This window comes from Syzygium oleosum, unplaced genomic scaffold (genome assembly GCF_021117445.2).
Source record: "Syzygium oleosum isolate NSW1041296 unplaced genomic scaffold, Sole_v2.1 Sole_v2.04, whole genome shotgun sequence".
NCBI lineage: Eukaryota > Viridiplantae > Streptophyta > Magnoliopsida > Myrtales > Myrtaceae > Syzygium > Syzygium oleosum.
Genome location: NW_026607488.1, coordinates 9,298,794 through 9,322,172, shown reverse-complemented (window position 1 = coordinate 9,322,172; position 23,379 = coordinate 9,298,794). Strand labels below are relative to the sequence as shown.

The 23,379-nt window shown below is 42.1% G+C and overlaps 2 protein-coding genes across 3 annotated transcripts in view; both read right to left on the bottom strand.

Moving 5' to 3' along the window:
- Nucleotides 1–384: 384 nt before the first annotated feature.
- Nucleotides 385–23,379, bottom strand: part of LOC115679525 (uncharacterized) — a 65,827-nt gene continuing 42,832 nt past the window's right edge. For both annotated transcript variants that reach the window (XM_056310496.1, XM_030603126.2), the window contains exon 2: nucleotides 385–2,553. In XM_056310496.1, the coding sequence (XP_056166471.1) occupies nucleotides 469–2,409 (1,941 nt within the window). In that variant the 5' untranslated portion in view covers nucleotides 2,410–2,553 and the 3' untranslated portion in view covers nucleotides 385–468. The remainder of the gene's footprint in view (nucleotides 2,554–23,379) is intronic.
- Nucleotides 13,147–14,967, bottom strand: LOC115679543 (uncharacterized). Its single transcript, XM_030603155.2, has one exon. It carries the CDS (start codon nucleotides 14,965–14,967, stop codon nucleotides 13,147–13,149), a length of 1,821 nt encoding a protein of 606 aa, XP_030459015.2.

Sequence of the window (23,379 nt, the reverse complement as noted above, 5' to 3'; positions counted from 1 at the left end):
AGAGGGAATAGATATTTAAACAAGAAGAAAAAGCATTACAAGTATCAATGAGGCATAAGCCCATGTGTCAACTTCTGATAAGCCCATAGTAAAACCCGACCAATGAGCACCAATCCACTAGTACATTATTAGATGTCTCTCCTCCTATATTAACTGATCTTCTCACTTGTCTGAAGATTAAGTCCTGAGTCGGCCCAAGAAAATGAGCAATCCGATGTTAACACCATATCTTGTTTCCATTAGTTTAATCAGACATGTGAGGAGAAGTCAAGGCAATATCAAATGCTTAACCAGATTACAGGATATTGATATGCATTCGGGCAGAAGAGAGAACGGATAAGAGGGAAAAACGAAAAGAAAGTCAATGATCGAATAGACCATATCTAGTATGCCACGATGCATAATCTGAGAAGAAAATATGATCTGTAAACAAGTAGTTTCATAAGCAAAAGCAACATGCCATCATCTCTATTCGCGCTCTGTGTCCCGATCCATGTACTTATTGGTGTTGAACTTGTCTGTCCTGTGTGAAAGGAGGAGCCACACGTGAGTGATGATTTCTCCGCCCCGCCTCAGCAGCTTCGCATGCTGGTATAGCTGGCAATTGTACGCCGAAAAACATAGCATCTCAACCCAAACGCTGCTGATGAGCTGCCATGTGTCTTTTGTACTTTTCAGCTCTCTCGCTAGTGTCCGCGCTTCCTCAAGGACATTCCACCCTTTGGTGATAACTGCTTCAAAGGAGTTACTTTCCTGCACGGGATCGGGCCCCAATAGAACTTTCAGGATGTCCTTTTCCGGGAATTTATCCAAGAACGTCTTGAGCTTTGTGTAGGTGTGATGGTAAGTGATCTCAGCCGTGGTCGAAGAGAGTATTTTAGGATGTTGTACCAGAAGGAACATCATGTAATCTGAGATCAGTTTGCTCGTCTCCTTACGATTTGAATTTTCGTGGCATGAAAGGTAGCAGACATGGGTTGCAATGTGCCATATGAAGATGCTTCTATCAAATGTCATCTCGATACTCCATTTGAGTTTATCCAGAACCTCGCGAGCCCTGAGCGTCCATTGGCCTCTATTTGTGAAGGGTTGATGGTCTCTCTCTGTTTCAAACTTTTCCATGTCTTCAAGCAATAATTCCTTCACATACTCCTTAATTTGCACAGATTTCGTTAACCAATATCTCTTAAACTTCTCCGCCTTGCCGAACGGTTGAAGGATTTTGAAGTGCCAGGGTTGTTTCTCAGATAGGCAGAAATCCAGAAAATTAAATTGCCGAATTCTGTTAGACCACCTTTCCTTCTTCAGAGATCGTTTGACAAGAAATTTTAGAAACTTCAAGACCATTGGGTGGTTCCTATTCATTATAATCACCCAATCCGAATAGAAAAGCTTCAACAACTGATAAGTTTCCAGAAGCATGACTCCAATCAGCAGCCCAAACGTGTAGATAACATACGGACCCCTCCAGTGTCTGTCAAAGAAAAGTCCCATAAATCCGCCTAATGTCAACCACAAACTGAAATAACTGATCATGCGGAGCATGATCCCGGGTTTGGTATAAAGAACTGGTGCTTTGGTGTAGAGGACATCATACATGAACCCGAGTTCCATATCAGTTGTCAAGAATACATCTTTAGGACTGTAATTTTCGATCAACTTACTACGATGTGGCATGAAGAAAGGGTGCTTCAGCCAGTCCACAAGGTGAGGCTTTAAGCAATCAAACCGATAGTAAGCCTTCAAGAAAATATCCAGATCGGGAGTGTGGAAGTTCTTCAATGCAGAGAACATCTTTTTTTCTTCATCGAAATCCTCTTTTCTCATGTTTGTGTTCTCGTCGTACACAGAAAAGAGCGCCCAAATTGTTTCTCCATACTTGATTATCCCAGCAACAAATATTGGAAAGTACAGTATCATCGGGATGGAGGTCTTCCAATTTCTCTTGAGGATCCAGACTACGAAAGAAAATGTAATGACGAGGTTCAATACACGCCTCACGCCAAGCCGGTTGTCTTCCACTGAATATGCGGTGATGCTATCTGGATTCCCTAGCTGCAGTAGAATCAAAGGTGCCAACAATGCTTTTAGTTCGGTATCACACTCTTCCTCATACTTGTTGAGGCTGACTGTCGTGAGCTTGCTGAGCGCGAGCGTCGCGAAATAAGAGGTGAGCAAATAAGATGCCCAAATAACAAGGCTGATTGTCTTGCCACTTGAGGTTTTCCTGCGGCTTCCTAATGCAGCAAGAACTATCTGGAAAATCAAGCCGAGTAGTACAAAAAGTTGAATGCTCCAGTTGTCCCAGAGACACATCATCTCCGACGCCGACCATTTGTGAGGGCATCCCGGCACCATAGAACAGTACGTTATATTGTGCCCTCCACGCGTGGTTGTTCTGTTCATCATTATTGAGACAAAGTCTTTGTGAAATAACCCCGGATGAGGAGAGAAAAGAAGGTGATGAGAGATCCTCTCGCCCCAAATTAGACTTTAAGATCCTTTTTCAAGCTGACAAAAGATGATGCCACAGTGAACAATTTCGCTCAGCGGCTGTAAGATACACAGAAATGTGCCAATTGCCATCAGTGAACGGATACATGGTGTCACTTTCATCGACACCACGTAATTTTATTATGATATGATCGCTTGCATGTGTATACGGTCGCTTGCACCTTACCCGCACACATTTTTACCCATGCTTTTCCTTTGAAAAGGATTCGTATACATTCACATACTGCTGGAGTAACGCCGGGTCACTAACAACGGTGCCACTAATGATATAATCACCACATAATGATCTTGGGGAATTTACATTTCTCATTTCGAACGAGATTCTTTTTTTGGTTGATTTTTCATTTAGGAAATAGTTTGAAATCAGTTGTTTTCTTAATTTTTACCTGGACAATTAGTTTTTCTGTAAGGACCCGGGGTCTACACTGTGTAATATTGTCCGCTTTGGGCCCATTGATCCTCACGGCTTTAAAACGCGTTACACAGAGTAGAGAACCCAAGCCTTATAAACTAGTCCAGGACTCCCCCCTAAGCGATGTGGGACAAGAGACATGCCCCCCCTTGCCATCCTAGAAGCCTGCCAGGAGCCGCTCCTTGTCCAGGCCCTCTGGCCCCGGCGACCACTCCCCGCCCTCGTCGGACCGGGTCGTTACATTTTCCCTCTTGTTAAGCCCTAGGATTAAGGTTTCTGGTCTGGCATGAAATAGATCGATGTCGACTCCTCTTTCTTACTAAAATCCTTCTTCGGTAAATTACCCCAATCAAGGATAAAAAGATTTTAGGAACCCTAGGCGCGGGCTTGGATTTGTAAAATTCAAGGTGCTACAATGATAAAAGATCATAAAACGATACAATCTTAATTCTAGAAAAGTTTCATTGAGATAATTGAATCTATAACTATTCTCATTATGTTGAAGGCACGGGTCCATCACTAGTATAAACTATTCAACTTTTCAATGTGGGATTTTTGTCAACATAAAAAGAAACCAAATTTACTAATGATAATGTAATTTACATTCTCTTCAATGAGGGAAAAATTGCAAATTAATGCCTATAGGTTGGTCGTGAAAATTGTTTAAGTTCTCCTTGAGCACAACATCCTGTTAACTCGAGTTAAACATTACTGGCCGAATATTATGATTTTCTTTATTTTTAAATTAAGAATGAACCTCTACACAAGGTGATTAACTTGGATGGATAGAGAGAGATCTTTAAGTGCTTCAAGAGGACCATGTCAAAAAATAGTTCTGTTCCTTCATAGTTGAAGATCCAAGAAACAACCCATAACTGGAACCCAATAACCTAGTTTAACCTACTCCTTTAATCAAAAGTTTAAATCGCTGCATGGGCCAATTAGATATTATTGATGGTTCTTTAAACTCTAGACATCCAATGTGGGATTTAACTTTACACTTACCCACATGTGTATCTAATATTCTCCCTCTCATGTGTGAGTCACTACCACATTCGGCCTGCTTGTTAGAAAGTTTATAATGTCAATGTTCAAAAAAGAGTCCCACATAGGAAAATAGAAGGAATACATTTGGTCTCGATATGAGAACACCTATGTTAGCGTTGTTTGAAGGTATGGGTCTCAAGCAGACATTCCGCATTGGATGGGCCCGATTAAAATTAATCTTGACCGGCACTTGGGCCATCTAGGGTTTGACTGAATGTTAACTTTTCAGACAAAATATGTCTGTTGGAAGTTGGCTGTTTTGTCCGGCCAAGAAAAAAAGGGAATTCTTACAAACATTCTAACCTTGTGAAGAAAGATAGGCCTAGCTTTCATTATGGAAAGATGAGGGCACTATATCAAGGAATGTACGTACATTAATGCTACGAAAAATGGTGCATTTTAGTTCTAAAAATAGCAACAAAGAAATCCGGGTGAGAATGAATCTCATGAACTCGTTGCGATGGGGTCAGAAATGGTGAAAGATATGATCACTGAACTGCATATGGCTACTCTAATCAAATCTGTGGATTGGTGGCTATATTCTGGGGCAACCATTCATGTGTACTACAGCAAAGCAAAATTCAAGACATATGCAGAGTTTGGAGGAACCGGAGGAAGTGCTTCTGGGAAATCATGTTGATGTCAAGTACTTGGAAAAGGAAGCATGGAATTGAAATTCACTTCTGTGCAGGAACTTACTTTGCTTAATGTATTTCATGTTCCTGATCTCAGAAAGAATTTTGTATATGCAAACTTGCAGTGCAAGAAGGGCTTTGAGATTCTTCTAGACTACGACAAGGTGGTGAATTCCAGGAATGGTGTGTTTCTTGGCAAGGAATACTCTTGTGATGGCATGTTCAAGCTGAGTATTATTCTTCTTTATGGCATGCTAGAGGAGGACATTTAAAGTTTCGTTCCTTAAAATATGAGTAAGCATGGATATATAGCATGCCAAAATAATCTTGATGACAAAAGTTGTGATTAAACAATTTCGAAATTCCATTTCAAGAAATGTTAAATTTACATACTAACATATTTGTTGGAAGTCAACTATTCTGTGCAGACAGACCACAAAAAAAAAACTATTCTACACAATCTAAAGTTATATATGTTCATCAGACACATTGTTTCGTTGTTCTTATAAAAAAATATACTTTAATTTCATGTATTCATGTTGAGAGAGCTTGTGAGGTTAAATTGTATCTTAAGTGCATTATCGCCCTACGAAGGTAATTTCACACCCCTCTTCGTCGAACAATTCTATTTTATATAGTACTTTTCTTTCACAGCTCCCGCCCTCCCTCGAACCAGTCCAAGTCTTGTATTTTTCTGAACCAATGCATCTTAACTCTAATCTCCAACAACACTAGCCGGTGCAAATACGTCTTTCACTCATGGTCTCCTTAGATTTAGGACATCTGGCCAATGGTGGTAAAGCGCAAAAAGCAATGCCAATCATCATTTCTTTTTTTTGAACCCGTGGAATGTTATTTGTTGAAAATATGCCTCGAGTTTGACCCCGAAGCGAAAATCTAAATATTCTGAATTGGATATTATCCAGGTTTCCAACTCTGAGTCAGCCGCGTTTTCTTCCTGAGTATATATTTGCGCCCTTGTTGATGACAAGAGCAACGAGGAATTCTTGAAGCGCCGCATGCGTGAGTGCTTGTTGTTCCACGATGGCTGATGTGCAGAAGGACTTCTTCGTTGGGGCTTCGAAGTTCAATAATTACATTTAGGTGTTAGTGTTTATTTAGCCGATTAATTCTCGTGATAAGAATTTGTGTTAATTCCTTCGAGAGATTGAAAAATTATTTCGTGAGGAATTATGGGGCTAAACACTGCGTGAGCTATTAGGTGTAATTGGGGCTTGGGAAACACTTAGGGTGTTTGAGTGACTCGAGTGTGGTTGTAATCTCCGTTGTATCGCTTGATCTATAGTGGAATTCCGTGCTGCTCTCCCTGTGGACGTAGGTCACTACGACCGAATCACGTAAATCTGGTGTCCGATTTATTTTCTTATTCTGTCATATTATTGTTCGATCGCTTGACTTCTGTAACATTATTGACCCTATATTTTATATTAATTGATGAATGGGCGGAGAATTTTTGTTCCATCAATTGCGTATATCATAAGAGTCCTACACCCGTTGATTGAATGGACTGAGCACAAAGAATTGCTCTCTCACTCAACCCTCTATCTCTCATGTAAATTGAGTTTCGCACGCAAATGACAAAACATGAACACAAGGGCAAATGATAAAAGACAGAAAAGCAGGAGCTCAACCAGATAACAAGGAATATTTGGGAACACATGAGATAGAGATTGCAATAAATTTGCGTAAAATTTGTTTCTAATAGTAGATAAATCACGGATTCAATACGAAGGATTTCGACGTGAATAAATCATTAAAAATAATTTCAACCGTCAAATTCACTATAAGACGACGTCATGATCTTGACCAGTGAATCACCACCGTCAAAATCATATCCCTCAGAAATGAAAGGAGCGATTCTTGTTCATCTTCTGGTTTATGCATGATCAGACTCTACGCAAGAACGTGGATGAAAGATTATGCTGTATTTTGAGAAGGTTACTCAATGGCACACGCATACTCAATCGAGACAAGCAAGTAAAATAAAACTAAAACGCGATCAATGTACGCAAATAAAAACCAGAAAGAAAGAGGGAGAGATGTTGGGAACGAACCTTTTTGCGATGCCCCGCTCGAGCGCGATGAGCACCATGTCCACACAACTGCAGAAACTAGGGGAGATTTCGTACCCGAAAGCAACAGATCAAGAAAGCCTTAAATATGTGCTTGTCCTGCAATGTTTCCACGCCCAGAAAACATTCCTTCCTTACAGTAGAGATCGACTCAAGTACTTGTTTATGTAATATTTTATGTAACTCGTGATTGTGAGGACAAGAAAGTGTTTTATGCTTGCTTGGCGCTTGCAGCTTACCTTCTCCACTTTTTTTGGCTGCACATATGCTCGTTGCAATAATTAATTACACTATGCTCTGCTTTTAATTATTAGTTCTTCCTCTCTTTTTAGCAGATTCCCCAAGGCCACCAGCTGGCTCTTCACTTTTTTGTTTAGATGAAAGCAAAAGGGGGAAAGAAAACAAATTAAAAGAATGTTGCGATAATTAGTGTTGTCTATCGGTTCATTCTGATGGAGTATCAACAGAACAATTCTTTTTATTGCGAAAATAAGCAATCGAATAATAAAATAAACAGAACGAAAAAATAAATCGGCCACCATCCATCGCAAAAACAGCACATGATTCCACTATAGATTAAGTAATACAATAGAGATTACAATCATACCCGAGACACTCAAACACTCTTAGTGTCAGTGTCTCCTAGCCTCCAATTGTACTCAATAGCTCACATAGTATGTAGCCCTCACAATTTTTCATGAAACAATCTCTGAATCTCACAAAGGAATTAAACAAAATATGACAGGTGTCAATGAGGCATAAGTCCATGTGTCAGCTTCTAATAAGCCCATAGTAAACCCAACCAAAGAGCACCAATCCACTATTACACTATTTAGATGTCTCTTCCCCCACATTAGCTGATCTTCTCACTTGTTTGAAGATCAAGTCCCGAGTCGGCCCAAGAAAATAAGCAATCGGATGTTCACACCATATCATGTGTCCATAAGTTTAATCAGAAATGTGAGAAGTCAGGGCATCATCAAATGGTTAACCAGATTACAGGATATTGATCTGCATTTGGGCAGAAGAGAGAACGGATAAGAGGGCAAAACGAAAAGAAAGAAAGTCAATGATTGACCGGATCATAACTAGTATGACATAATGCATATTCTGAGAGGAAGATATGATCTGTAAACAAGAAGTTTCATACGCAATAGCAACATGCCATCATCTCTGTTCGATCTCTATGTCTCGATCCATGTACTTCATGGGGTTGAACTTGTCCGTCTTGTGAGAAAGGAGGAGCCACACGTGAGTTGATGCGGAATCTATTAGTGGTGCGTTTCTGGACCGATTGGACAGGCAGAAGTCCAAACGGAAGGCGAAACGGTGATACGACTAGAACCGGCGGACCCGGTCGACGACATCGGATATTTTTCTATGAGTTAATTTAAAAAAGGCAGTTTCCTAATTTTAATTTTTTACGCTTTCCAATTTTAGTAGGGTTATGTTATAGGTATATAAGCTTGTTTAAGGGTTTGTTTTGACATACAGAACATTACCATCAATATAGAATTTCAAGATATTTTTTCTCTCTAAGCAAGGTTTTGCTTGAATTACTTGCTGAACGCTGCGTCAGGTGGTATCAAAGCCAGGTTTGAAATTCTGACGTGACGATGTTCAGGAGACTGGAGCCCCAACCCTTGGGGATGACGTACTGCAACGTTTGGAGCAGCGTTTAATGGAACGCTTGGATCAACGACTCGATCAAAGTCTTCGTCGTTTCGAAGAACGATTTGACGAGTTAACAGATCGGTTCGAAGGTCTCGGCGTTGATGTGAATCGGAATCGGCGGAACGACAGAAGGCCGGGTGCAGATCTTGCTCGCGGTGATCCTGTTGATATGCCAGTTCCTGTCCGCAGGTTGAATAACCCTATATTTTCAGAGAGTTCGGAAGAAAAAGAAAGCGATTATTTTGATGCGGAACGTATTGATTATGGCAGCAGACATCGTCATGGAGGATTTCAAAGAGGATATGATAGGAGAGATGGAAGACGACGTTACGACGATCATGAAGGTAACGACTTTAAATTGAAAGTCGATATTCCTTATTTTAATGGAAGTCTGGGTATAGAAGAATTTTTGGATTGGCTTGCTGATATAGATAGATTCTTCGACTATATGGAGACCCCTGGTGAGAAAAGGGTGCGATTAGTAGCCTGTAGATTAAAGGGGGGTGCGTCTGCATGGTGGGAGAGATTGCAGAATAAGAGGGAGCGAGAAGAGAAAGATAGAGTTCGAACTTGGACTAGGATGAGGAGGCTGTTGAAACACGAATTCCTTCTACCCGATTATGAACAGATTATGTTCCAGAAGTACCAACATTGCCAGCAGAGCAATCGGACTGTGCATGAGTATACGGCCGAATTTATGAGATTGGCGGAGCGGAATAATTTATCAGAGACGGAGGGACAGCAAGTGTCCAGATATCTTGATGGTTTGAAACTCTTCATTCGAGATAAAATTGGAGTACAGTTTCTGCAAAATTTAACTGAAGCGAAGAATATGGCGATGAAGGCAGAATTGATGCAGCAAGACAGGGGAAGAAGAAGCTACGAAAATTATCGAGGTAGCAGTTCGAGCAGTTCGGTAGAGAAGAACAGTTTCAATAATTGCTTTAACGCAGGACGAAACCAGGAAGATAAGATGGTAGAAAAGCGCCCTATGAACGAGCCGAGGGATAAGGGATCGCAAGCACATAAAACTGCGAACCCTAACCCTTATGCTAAACCAGCCGCGATAAAGTATTACAGGTGTAATCAGCCTGGGCACCGATCTAATGAATGCCCTCAGACAAAGACCGTAAACGTAGCAACGAGAGATGAGGAAGAAGATGGGTATTGCTATGAGCTAGATGGTGAAGAAGACGATTTTGAAGATGATGAAGAGGAGCAAGTAAATTGTGTGGTGCGTAGGATGATGTTGGCCCCAAAACAGGAAGATGATTCGCAGCGCCATCAGTTATTCCGAACCAGGTGCACCATTCTGGGAAAGATCTTTGCTGTGGTTATTGATAGTAGAAGCATGGAGAATATCATTGGGCAGAAGGCAGTGAAAAAGCTGGGAATACCCATGGAGAAGCATCCTAATCCCTATACGTTAGGATGGATTAAATCTGGAGCGAAAAGTATTTAGGTGACTGAACGATGCAAAATTCCATTCTTCATCGGTAAATATCATGATGAGCTATATTGTGATGTAGTAGACATGGATGTATGTCATGTGTTATTTGGGAGACCGTGGCAATTTGATGTAGATGCTCAACATTCGGGAAGGAGCAATCAGTATAACCTCGTGAAGGATGGAGTGAAGTATACGTTGCTGCCACTGAAGAACAAAGGAAAACAAACTGCTGAAAATAATTTCCTTACCCTTACGAGGAAATTTGAAGCTGAGGTTAAGGAGACTCGATAGATTTACATGTTGGTCGTGAAACAAGCAATTGAGACTGAGGCTGAATTACAAGTTAAGGAGCAGCCTGAAGTAGTCAAGCCTTTATTGAAGGAATTTAGCGAACTGATGCCTGAAGAGATTCCAGATGGGTTGCCGCCTATGCGCGATATTCAGCACCATATAGACTTAATTCCTAGTGCTAATCTGCCGAATTTACCGCACTACAGGATGAGTCCTAAAAAGAGCGAGATTCTAAAAGAGAAGGTGGAGGAGTTGTTGCGAAAAGGGCACATTCAGAATAGCATGAGCCCGTGTGCTGTTCCGGCCTTATTGACTCCTAAGAAAGATGGGACTTGGCGGATATGTGTAGATAGCAGAGCCATTAATAAAATAACCGTGGGTTACAAGTTTCCAATTCCGAGATTGGATGACATGCTGGATAGGTTGCACGGTATTAAGTGGTTTTCGAAGCTGGATTTGAAGAATGGATACCATCAGATTCGGATTCGGCCTGGAGATGAGTGAAAGATAGCTTTCAAAACAAAGGAGAGGTTGTACGAATGATTGGTAATGCCTTTCGGACTTTCCAATGCTCCAAGCACTTTCATGAGGCTTATGAATCAGGTTCTGAAATTTTTTATTGGCAAATTTGTTGTAGTTTATTTTGATGATATTCTGATTTATAGTAAGATTGAGGAGGATCATCTGATGCACTTAAGGGAGGTATTGATAGCTTTGCAGATTAATAAGCTGTATATTAATCTTAAGAAGTGTAGTTTTTTAATTAATAAACTGTTATTCTTGGGATTTATTATTACTGCTGAAGGAATAGATGTAGATGAGGGGAAGGTAAGAGCAATCAGAGAGTGACCGACTCCTAAGACAGTTTCTGACGTTAGGAGTTTTCATGGGTTGGCTACTTTTTATTGGCGATTTATTAAGAATTTTAGTACTATCGCAGCCCCAATTACTTAATGTATGAAGAAAGGCAAATTTCTATGGGGAGAGGAAGCTGAAAATAGTTTTGCTATTTTGAAGGAGAAGTTATGTACTGTACCTGTTCTTGCTTTACCTGATTTTGATAAACTATTTGAAGTGGACTGTGATGCTAGTGGAGTTGGTATAGGAGCTGTTTTATCTCAAGAGCACATACCAATTTGCTATTTCAGTGAGAAGCTTAGCGAGGCGAGACAGAAGTGGAGCACTTATGACAAAGAATTATATTCTGTCGTAAGGGCTTTGAAGACCTGAGAGCATTATTTGATTGGGAAAGAATTCGTCCTTTATTCTGATCATGAAGCTTTGAAGTATCTGAATAGTCAGAAGAGGATTAGCAAAGATATGCATGCGCGATTGTGCCAATTTTTACAAAAATTTCCTTTCAGATTACAGCAAAAGTCAGGTGTGCATAATGTCGTAGCAGATGCATTGAATAGGAGAGCTGGCTTGTTGATTACATTAAGCCAAGATATCTTGGGGCTCAAGCAGCTGAAAGACTGTTATGCAGATGATGATGACTTTGGGCAAATTTGGAAGTCATGTGCTGCTAGTCAACCTGTGCAAGAATTTTATGTGCAGGAAGGATATTTGATGCGTAGCAACCAGCTTTGCCTTTCTCGAACATCATTACAAGAGAAGGTAATTTGTGATTTACATGATAGTGGATTAGCTGCACACTTGGGTTGTGATAAAACTATTGCCGCAGTCCGGAAGCGATTTTACTGGCCCCAGTTGCGTAAAGATGTCAGCACGTACGTACAAAAGTGTTATGTTTGCCAGACTGCTAAGGGTCAATCTAAGAATACAGGTTTGTATATGCCTTTACCTGTTCCTAACAATATATGGGAAGATCTATCCATAGATTTTGTGCTTGGTTTACCACGGACACAAAGAGGCGTGGATTCTGTTTTCGTTGTGGTTGACAGATTTTTCAAGATGGCGCACTTCATTCCTTGTAGGAAGACTTCTGATGCTGTAAGTGTGGCCAGATTATTCTTTAAGGAAGTGGTTCGTTTGCATGGTGTGCCCAAGTCTATTACCTCAGATAGGGATAGCAAATTTCTGGGGCATTTTTGGCGGACTTTATGGAAATTGTTTGATTCATCTTTGAATTTCAGTAGCACTACTCACCCGTAGACTGATGGGCAAACAGAGGTGGTTAATAGAACTCTGGGAAACTTGATTCGAAGCATTTGTGGAGATAAGTCGAAGCAGTGGGATGTTGCTTTATCACAGGCAGAGTTTGCTTATAATAATGCAGTTCATAGTTCTATTGGCAGGTCGCCTTTTTCTGTTGTTTATACAAAGGCGCCTCAGCATACTCTGGATTTGGTACAGTTGCCTAAGCAAGCGGATAAAAGTGTAACAGCGGATCATATGGCTAAATAGATTGTGGAGGTGCATCATGAAGTCAAACAGAAGCTGGAGGAAGCTAATCAGAAGTATAAAGCTGCAGTAGACAAACACAGGCGGAAGCAGATGTTTGCGATAGGTGATCAAGCCATGGTTTTCCTTCGTAAAGAGCGATTGCCAGTGGGATTTTATAGCAAATTGTAGCAAAATAAGTATGGGCCTTACACTGTCAGCAAGAAGATCAACGATAATGCTTATGTTATAGACCTTCCACATAGTATGGGCATATCTAACACTTTCAATGTTGCTGATTTATCACCATTTCATGAGTCCGCAGAGCCGTTATATCCAGACCTTGATTTTAACTCGAGGACGAGTTTTTTTTCAAGTGGAGGAGAATGATGCGGAATCTATTAGTTATGCGTTTCTGGACCGATTGGACAGGCAAAAGTCCAAATGGAAGGCGAAACGATGATGCGACTAGAACCGGCGGACCCGGTTGACGACATCGGATATTTTTTTATGAGTTAATTTAAAAAAGGCAGTTTCCTAATTTTGATTTTTTTACGCTTTCCAATTTTAGTAGGGTTATGTTATAGGTATATAAGCTTGTTTAAGGGTTTGTTTTGACATACAGAACATTACCATCAATATAGAATTTCGAGATTTTTTTTCTCTCTAAGCAAGATTTTGCTTGAATTACTCGTTGAACGCTGCGTCATGAGTGATAATGTCTCCACCCTGCCTCAGTAGCTTCGCGTGCTGGTATTGCTGGCAATTGTATGCCGCGAAACATAGCATCCCAACCCAAATGCTGCTGACGAGCTGCCATGTGTCTTTTGTACTTTTCAGCTCTCTCGCGAGTGTTCGCGCTTCCTCAAGGACATTCCATCCTTTGGTGATAACTGCTTCAAAGGAGTTACATTCCTGCCCGGGATCGGGCGCCAATAGAACTTTCAGGATGTTCTCTTTCGCGAATTTATTCAAGAACGTCTTGAGCTTTGTGTAGGTGTGATGGTAAGTGATCTCGGCTGTGGTCAAAGAGAGTATTTGAGGATGTACCAGAAGAAACATCATGTGATCTGATATCAGTTTGCTCGTCTCCTTATTATTTGAATTTTTGTGGCATGAGTGGTAGCAAACATGGGTTGCGATGTGCCATATGATGATGCTTCTATCAAATGTCATCTCGATGCTCCATTCGAGCTTATCCAGAGACTCGTGAGCGCCGAGCGACCATTGGCCTCTTTTAGTGAAGGGTCGATAGTCTCTCTTTATTTCAAACTTTTTCATGTCTTTAACCAATAATTCTTTCACATACTTCGGAATTTGCATAGATTTCTTTAACCAATATCTCTTAAACTTCTCCGCCTTGCCGAACAGTTTAAGGATTTTGAAGTGCCAGGGCTGTTTCTCGGATAGACAGAAATCCAGAAAATTAAATTGCCAAATTCTGTTAGACCGCCTTTCCTTCTTCAGAGATCGTTTCACAAGAAATTGCAGAAACTTCAGGACCATTGGATTCTCAAGGTGGTTCGTAATTTTTATAATCACCCAATCCGAATTGAACAGCTTCAACAACTGGTAAGTTTCCCGAAGCACGACTCCAATCAGCAGCCCAAACATGTAGATAACGTACGGATCTCTCAAGAATTTGTCAAAGAAAAGCCCCATGAATCCACCTAAGGTTAACAGCAAATTGAAATAACTGATTACCCGGAGCGTGATCCCGAGCTTGGTATAAAGAACTGGTGCTTTAGTGTAGAGGACACCATACGTGAACCCGAGTTCCATCTCGGTTATCAAGAATACATCTTCAGGACTGTATTGGTTGATCGGACACCTACGATCCAACTTGAAGAAAGGGTGTTTCAGCCTGCCCAAAAGGTGAGGCTTTAAGCAATCAAACCAATAGTAAGCCTCAAAGTAAATCTCCTGATCGGGAATGACTTTTTGGCAGTTCATCCGTGTAAGGAGTGCAAAGAACATCTCCTTTTCTTCATTGAAATCCCCTGGAGTGACTGGTGTCATGTTCGTGCTCTCGTCATACGCAGAATAGAGTGCCCAAATTGTTTCTCCGTACTCGATTATCCCAGCAACAAACATCGGAAAGTACAGTATCATCCGGATGGAGGTCTTCCAACTTCGCACTAGGATCCACACCACGAAAGGAAATGTGACGATGAGGTTCAATACACGCCTCCAGCCGAGCCAGTTGTCTTCCATTGAATATGCGGTGATGCTATCTGGATTCCCCAGCAGCAGTAGAGTTAAAGGGGCCAACAGCACTATTAGTTCGGTATCGTACTCTTCCTCGGACTTGTTGAGGCTGACGCTCGTGAGCTTGCCAAGCGCATGCGTCGAGATATAAGAGCCAAGCGGATAAGATGCCCAAATAACGAATCTGATAGTCTTGGCACTAGAGATTTTTCTGCGGCTTCCTAATACAGCAAGAATGATCTGGAAAATCAAGCCGAGAAGTACAAAAAGTTGGATGCTCCAGTTCTTCCAGAGACACATCATCCCCAACGCCCATCCTTTGTGATCGCATCGCAGACGCACCGCAAAACTGTACGTTGTATTGTGCCCTCTATATGTGCCCGTTCCGTTCATCATTATCATGACACGTCTGTGAAAAAACCCCGATGAGGAGAGAAAAGAAGACGGTAAGAGATCCTCTTGCCCCGAACTTAGACTCTAAGATCCTTCTTCAAGCGGAGAAAAGATGATCCCACGAAGACCACTGTCGCTCAGTAGCTGTAAAATATACAGAAATGTGCCAATTGCCATTAGCGAACCGATACTTGGTGTAACTTTCATCGACACCAGGCAATATTACGATGGAATGACCTCTTGCATGTTTATATGGTCGCTTTGCACCTCACCACGTACGGTACGCATTTATGCATGTCACTGACGCATCACATCACACAAGTTTTTTTTTCAAAGAAGATTCTTACACATTATGATTGAGTGACTCTGTGTCACTAACAACGGGCCCACTAATCGATAACGTCACCACATAATGATCTCGTTGAATTTCCATTTCTTATTTTGGAACGGCCCGTTGATTTTTCATTTAGATAATAGTTTGAAATCACTTGCTTTCTTAATTTTTACCTAGACGACTAGTTTGGTGAGATATCCGAATCAAGGATAAGGAGAATTCCAGGAACCCTAGGTGCGGCCATGGATTTGAAAAATTTGATGTGTTAAGGCTACAAAATTGTGATATAACTTTTAATCCTAGAAAAAATTGATCGAGATAATTGTATGCGTCACTATTCTCATTATGCAGAAGGTACGGGAAATTTTTCAAAAATGTCCTAGACCTATTATATGGCGGCCAATTCAGTCCTAAACTTTTCAATTTGACTAATTTAATTCTAAACCTTTTGATAACTTTACAATGTAGGCCTCTCTGTCAACTTTGGCTAGAAATTGTTGACCTATATGCTGGCCATCCTACGTAGCACAATCGGCATTGAAGTGGACAATTTTTGCTTTTATTTATTTATTTATTTTGTACTTTTTCCTTTTCTTATTTTTTCCTTCTTTCCTATGGCTGGTCTTAGTAATGGCCGGCGATAGGGAAAAGTGTCAAAAAAGTCCTAAACCTTTTGCATTTGTGTCAATTTAGTTCTAAACCTTTTTTTTGTGCCAATTCAGTCCTAACCTTTTGTCTTTGTACCAATTCAGTCCTTCCAGCTAATTTTATCTGGATTTTTCTAACATGGATGCCGGATGATCTACGTAGCACCACCGGCGCTGACGTAGATAATTTTTAATAATATTTTAATATATTTTTGATTTTTTAAATATTTTTTTCTGATTTTTTTTTCTTTTTTTTCCTCCTTTCTTTAACCTTTGGTTTGGCCGGTGACCGGACACTGGCCACCGCCATGGTCGGCCGTCGTCGCCTGCCACAGGCGAGGCCCAGCCAACCATCGCCTGGGTAAGGGCGAGCCCTAGTGAGGGTCGACCCCGCCCAGGCTGTCACGCCCCGAACCCCATCGAGCACGCGCCATCCTTCATTGGTCGATTAATGCGACATCCCAGGGTATCGCCGACCTCATTTATAAATATCAGAGATTTAAAACGATCAGCGAAAACCACAAAATACCCAGACAAATAAAACTGAGATAATCAGGAAGAATACACATATTTATTTCTTATCTAAACTTATACAATATTCACAGTTGACATCCGCCATATACACATGCACACCATACTTTAAAACCACAGATATTAAAAAAGGATCGATGACCCGGATATTCTATTGCAAAAAAAAGTATACCTCCAAAAACCTATTCCAACCTCTACGCTAGCCCCCTACGCCCTTTACTCGGCGTCCACTCCGAGTCTGATTCCTCGTCCTCTGAATCTGAACTTCCCTGATCAGCCTGTTCCTCCGAGGACTCCGACTCTGCCTCAATCTCGATCGGGTGGTCTATATCACCTGACTCAGCTGGAACCTCGACCTGTTCTTCCTCGACTGGCTCCTCAAAGAAATCGTCCTCGGGTACAAAATTGGGATCCATCCACTGCTCAAACGGGAGTATATACTCTGGTTCTTCTGCAGGCTCGTCCTCCGGTTCCGCAGGTACATCTTCGGGTTCGGCCTTTGCCTCTTCTTTTTCCGGTTCTTCCTCTGGAATTGGCTCAAGATCCACATCCATGGGGTCGTCTCCTGCTAGAGACCCTTCCGGCTCTAGCTCGTGCTCAGCCCCCGAAGACCCTGGTGCTGCGGGCGCCAGATGTTGTCCTGACTGTGCCAAACTGGTCTCTACACTAGTCAATTCACCATCCGGGGGAGGAATCGCAGAAGGGTCCCAGTCCCCAACTCCATCAAAGGGGACGTCAAATCCGCGGACAGGACCGAACTCATCTACCCCGTCCCTAAAGAACCAGGCGGTGTATGTATGGGGCTCCCACAGGGGTAATCCTACATCTACAAACACTATAGTAGTATACCTAATCTAGGTCATATGGTCTTCCATAGGAAACTCTACGACATCATGCTCGGTGTGCATTGGTACTCCAAAACGCTCAGGCGGCGGCGGCGGTTGAGGATTCATTATTCCTGCCGGGGTTCTGAAATGTTTGGTTGAAACAATCGTGAGATTTATATCTCAGTAAGTGCACCCCTAAACCCCACCTAGGCTACACGTACCTCCAGACAATCACAAAACACAATCACACACCCAACCATTACATAACACACACACAATCAGTACTTACTTGGCCTTCCCAGCGTGCAACCTGCACGTTAGCCGTAATACTATATTTTCCAATCACATGCACGTTCGAATCACATTTCACGCATTCACGCTTGTCTCATCACATTCTTTTCCACACCACTCGCCAGTGACCCGCGTTATAGTACACGCCTCAGGTTCACTGCGACTATCTTATCACAACACTCCAGGGCCCGCGTTACAGTACACGCCTCAGGTCATGTCTCTTGCCCGCGTTACAGTACACGCCCCAGGCTCAACATCCACCACCTACGGCACAACCTGCGTTGAAGTACACGCCTCAGGTTGGCAGTCTTCCGATAATACCGGGCATCATCCCGCGTTGAAGTACACGCCTCAGGATGGCACATTTCCCCGCGTAGTGATACCGCCTCAGGGATTTCCACGATCACACACGCCACACCCCACACAGTCTTTTGCTCATTCGCATACTCAACAATCACTTGCCACTAATTGGCCAATCACACGAGGCCCGTGCACGCAACAATTCACATACGTTTTTCATGTTCTCTAAGCATTCAACATGGCCAATTTAACAATTAATTCAATCTGGCTCGAGCGTGCACATAATCAAGCACATTTCAATCAATCAATTACACATCAATGCACCCAATTTCATTATCACAATTCAGCCACATCACAAACACACTATCGATATACAAATTCTCATTTTTCCACCTCCAAACTTCGACGAATCAATTTCGGCCATTCACGATATTTTCTCACGATTAATCGCCGAATCCAAATACCCAATTTACGTACCGAACACACCACCACAGCACTCGATTCAGCCACCCACAGCTCGCTTTTAACCCCAAATTTTCCACCAAAATTTCCCAAATTCATCTCTAAGGCCCGCTAATCAATTCCGCTCCCAAAATCCTACAAATCCGTGTCTAATAAAAACCCGAATCCACCCTAAATTGTCCGTCGATACCCGACGTCCTAAATAAGGTTTAGAGCGCGACTTACTGAAACTCTAAACTAACGCGGCTAGAGCGGAAAAGCGGGGGCGATTGGCGGGGACGGCGGCGAATGGCGGCGCGGCTCGACAGAGTGGATGGCGTGCGGCGGCGGCGCGGCTTCCCTTGGCCGTGACCCACGGCCACACGGGAGAGAGAGTCGGGAGGGTGAGGGGACGGCGTGAGGTGGTGGTGGTGTGAGGGTGGTGAGGCGGTGCGGCGGTGACGGGCGGTGGCCGGCGGCGACGGTGCGGTGGCGATCGGCCAAGGGGGAGAGCTCACGGTGAGGGAGGGGGAGAGAGAGATGGCCGAGAGTTTGAGGGAGAGAGAGTGAAGAGAGAGAGGGCTTGGGGGGCTAAATAGTCAAACCAATAATTGACTAGCCACAATGACGATCTTGCCCTTTTCTCACAAATCCAACCGACGGCCTAGATTCGATCTTATCCTGAAATCAACGGCCCGGATCGAATCTTTTTCAAAATATCCAAGGGCAATTTGGGGATTTCTCAAAAAGTCCAAGGTTAAAATTGTCATTTTCCAAAGCCAGGGCAAAATGACCAAAATGCCCTTCCCTCTTAAAACTTGCCCTTAACAAACCTTTAGGGGTAAAACGGTCACTTTCCTCATTTCTCGCCAAAATCGAATTTTTCTGAAGGATTCGGGCAAATCCGAAGCTGTACGTTTCAACCACAACGTCGTCCTAACGTCCCGTTGTGACTTCCTAATTTTCCGATGTCCAATTTGTGCTCTAATTAATAATCGATTTTCATTAAACGTAACTTGAGTGTTTCTCAAACTAACGGGCCGCTCTTGGGGGAAATTCGTATATTCGACTCGTGACTGATAATAAATCGAGTCACGTGCAAGTTCATTCGGTTCGTGACGACTTCGGTTGTCATTTAAATCGCAAGGATCGACCGCTAGATCTCAGGGGCACGAACGTTTGGTATAGGTTCAGGATCATCCGTCAATTCATTTCGTGGTCCCGCGGAATCACTCACGATCCACTACTATGACAGTGGCGAACTGACCCCTGGCTATCCTTGGATCGGCCAACAGTGGCTCAAAATGTCACATCGACGATTTTATGGTCGAAAATCAATTCACGATCGAATTTTCTTTAGTTGGACGAATTTAAATCCCTAATTAGCTTTTCCCTATTGGTTAGTATCCTAGAAATGATCAGTTCCGGGCGAGAACTAACTGCGAGTACGTTCATAAAATCAAGCATTTCATAAACCCCAATTGGACAAATTTCAGGATGTCACATAGGCAAGATATGGCGAGGCCGGTCCTCCCCCAGGCCACGGCGGCTTGGGCGAGGCAGACCCTCACCTGGGCGAGGACGTGCCCCGACGAGGGATCCCCTTGCCAGATCCGGCGACTCCAGCCCTTGCCCAGGCAACTGCGGCCTCGCTGAGTGTCGCCAGGGGGAAGGCGACGCCTTGTGAGGCCGCCGTGGTTTGGACGAGGGTTGCCCTCGCCGGATCTGGTGAGGGGAGCCCTCACTGGGGCATGCCCTCGCCCAAGCGAGGGTTGGCCAGGCCAGGCCTCGCTTGTGGCGGCGACGGTAGCCTCGTCCTAGCGAGGCTAGGCGGTTGGCCATAGGTTGAAGAAAGGAGGAAAAAAAAAAGAAAAGAAGAAAAAATCAGAAAAAAAATATTTAAAAAATCTAAAAAATATGAAAATATTATTAAAAATTATCTACGTCAGCGTCGGCGGTGCCATGTGAACCGTTCGGCATCCACGTCAGCTAAATCAGGTTAAAATTAGCCGGAAGGACTAAATTGACACAAAGACAAAAGGTTTATGATTGAATTGCCACAAAAAAAGGTTCAGGACTAAATTGGCACAAATGCAAAAGGTTTATGATTTTTTTGACACTTTTCTCGCTGGCGGCAACCACAGGCGAGGGCTAGGCCACCCAGAAAAGAAAAGGAAAAAAAAAGAAAAGGAAAAAAAAGAAAATAAAGAAAAGAAAAGAAAAGAAAATTTAAAAAACCAAAATTTATCCATATCGGCAATTTTTGGCCAAAATTGGCCGGAATGACCACATTAGAAAATCATCAAAAATTTGAGGACTAAATTGGCCAAATTAAATAGTTTAGGACTGAATGAGTCATCGTACAATAGATTTAGGGCTTTTGGATGAAGGCATGAGTCCATCACTAGTATAAACTCTTCAATTTGCTTCTACTATTCAATATGGGATTGTTGTCTACAGAACAAGTAACGAGATTTACTAATGGTAATATAATATACGTCCTCTTACATGGGAGAAATTTCACATTCAGTCCTATCGGTTGGTGGTGAAAAATTGAGAGCTCCATCATCTTCATCATTGGTATGATTTTTTCCACAGTTGCGATTTTTTTATCAATTATATTTTCCACAAAAGAGTTGATGATACACGTCTTCCAGGTTCATAGCGAACGATATTACCAATCATTAAGAATTTAAAACTCTGTGGTTTGTGCGGTAATGTCTTACGCAAGGTACATTATAAGAGCATGCTAAAATGTGCATAATTACCCATTAATGACGCAAAATATTCATACAGATTGTAAAAAGCCGAATGTTGAAAGCTTGACTTTTGATCTAGTCTTAGCAGCAGTTCTAGTCAAAACTTTCACTACGAAGAAGACACTAGAGATGAGAAAACACACCTATTTAGGCTTTGTTTGTTTCATGGTAAAAAACTTCTAGGAAAACATTTTCTAGATCAAGTGAGGCGGAGCCTCACTACAGGCCGGCGAGGCTTGAGCTCACCTATGGAGGGTCACCGGCCGCCGCCGTGGCTGGCGACCGGTCAAAGAAGTAGAAAAAAAAAGAAAAAAGAAAAATAGAATTAAATAATAAAATAATTTAAAAATTGATTTTTTTTTGTAATTTTCCCTAGAGAATCAAATCGAATATTGAATGATGAAAAATATTTTCCAGCTTATTTTCAAGTCTCAGTCAAACACCGGAAAATATTGTCATTTTCCTGGAAAATGACTTCCCGGAAAACATTTTCCATAAACGTTATATTTTCCGTAAACCAAACGGAGCCTTAATTTCCAATTCAATGCCAAAAATGTAGGAGACTGATCAACTGAAACAATGGCTTGTTTAATCTAATAAACCAAATTTAAAGCAAGAATTGAGCTAGCTAGAGCACTGAACTCTCAGTGACGCAATGCCGTACTAATATGGAACGAAAATTTTCGAAAGGATTCCGAGATGGAAAGCTGTTTAGAAATCTACAAAATGAAGCTTTTTCGAAATGTCTGCATGAATTAAGACTTTGCTTTCGTTTGCAGAGAGCAAAAAGACATCACTTCCATGTAAGATATTCTTTTATATCCTATGATTGCTCTAGTGTTCATGAGTTTGTGCAGGAGAACAAAGAGGACCAAGGAATAAAAGAATTGATTATTTACTTGCGACTTTTCCATTTCAACATCATTGTACAAGTTCATTCGGCCTTACCTCTCGTCTTTTCGCTTTATTCTAACAACAATTTCGGCAGACACGTGTGACGACTGAAATAGTTATCTTCAAGCTTAAGCTTGAACGGAACATCGAAGGTGGAGGTCCATCTTCAAGCTTCTGATTGCTCTGCATTCATTATCCATTTCCACCTTTAGCTCTTGGACAGTTAGTACTGGTCCGTGAACGATGCCAACCAGGAATAGAGCGTTTTGCTGCTCGATCAATTTTAGAAAGATAGAATTGTCATAAGCTTTTGCTTAGACAAGTCCATTTATCGGCAGGAAATGACCCAAATAGTCACCTACTCTCTTCTCTGTCAATTCTGTTATTAATTGCCAGACACATGATTTAAGATGGATAATTTCTTCATGTTATTGCTTTAAGTTAATAGTTGCTTACTTTTCTCTCGATGTTTTTATTATAAAATCTGGTCCATGTTGGCATGCGATGAGTGATCCGACGTTCCTTTAACATGTTCTGCTTTGTCGTTTGGCCGGTAATAGTCGTATAAATAGCGACCTGATTATCGGATAATATGCTTATTTCACATAAAGTGATCAGCTTTACCAATGATTTGCGAAATTGAAACCATCTTTTCATTAGCTTTACTTATGAACATGAAGATTTCGTTTGTTTCACGGAAAATGAATGATTTGAAAAACATTTTTTAAAAAAAATGATCGCTTGTTTCCCTTGAAATAGTTAGCAAATGAAAAATGTTTACATTATAAACATTTTGTGTCTAAATATGTCACGCCCCGAACCCCAACGAGCTCGCGACATCCCCTGCTCCAGTCGAAATGATGCGACGTCCCAGGAACGTCGCCGACCCAACCCAAACATCAGAGCCACATGCGGAAGCGAATAACAAAACCTCGGACAGAAAGTTGACGACGACGGGGTAGACCACCATAACAATCAAACAACAACATCTTCATACAACACCAAATATACAAACATCATATTACAGGCATAATTAACAAACTAGCATCCGAAATCACCGTCAACAAAATATCAGGGTCTGGTTAACTTAACTTCCCTATGGGTCATCCCGATTTACACAACCCCCAAAACCTTAAGGAAAAACCTAAGGATCGCCCTCCTCCAGTCTGCTTCTGAATCTTCGGGTCTGAGCCTCCGGACACTCACCTGCAACTCCACTGGGCACCAAAAGCAGCTCCCCGGACTTCCAAAAAGAAAAAGGCGCACTTCCTGGGTTTAGGGCCGGGGGTCTGAAA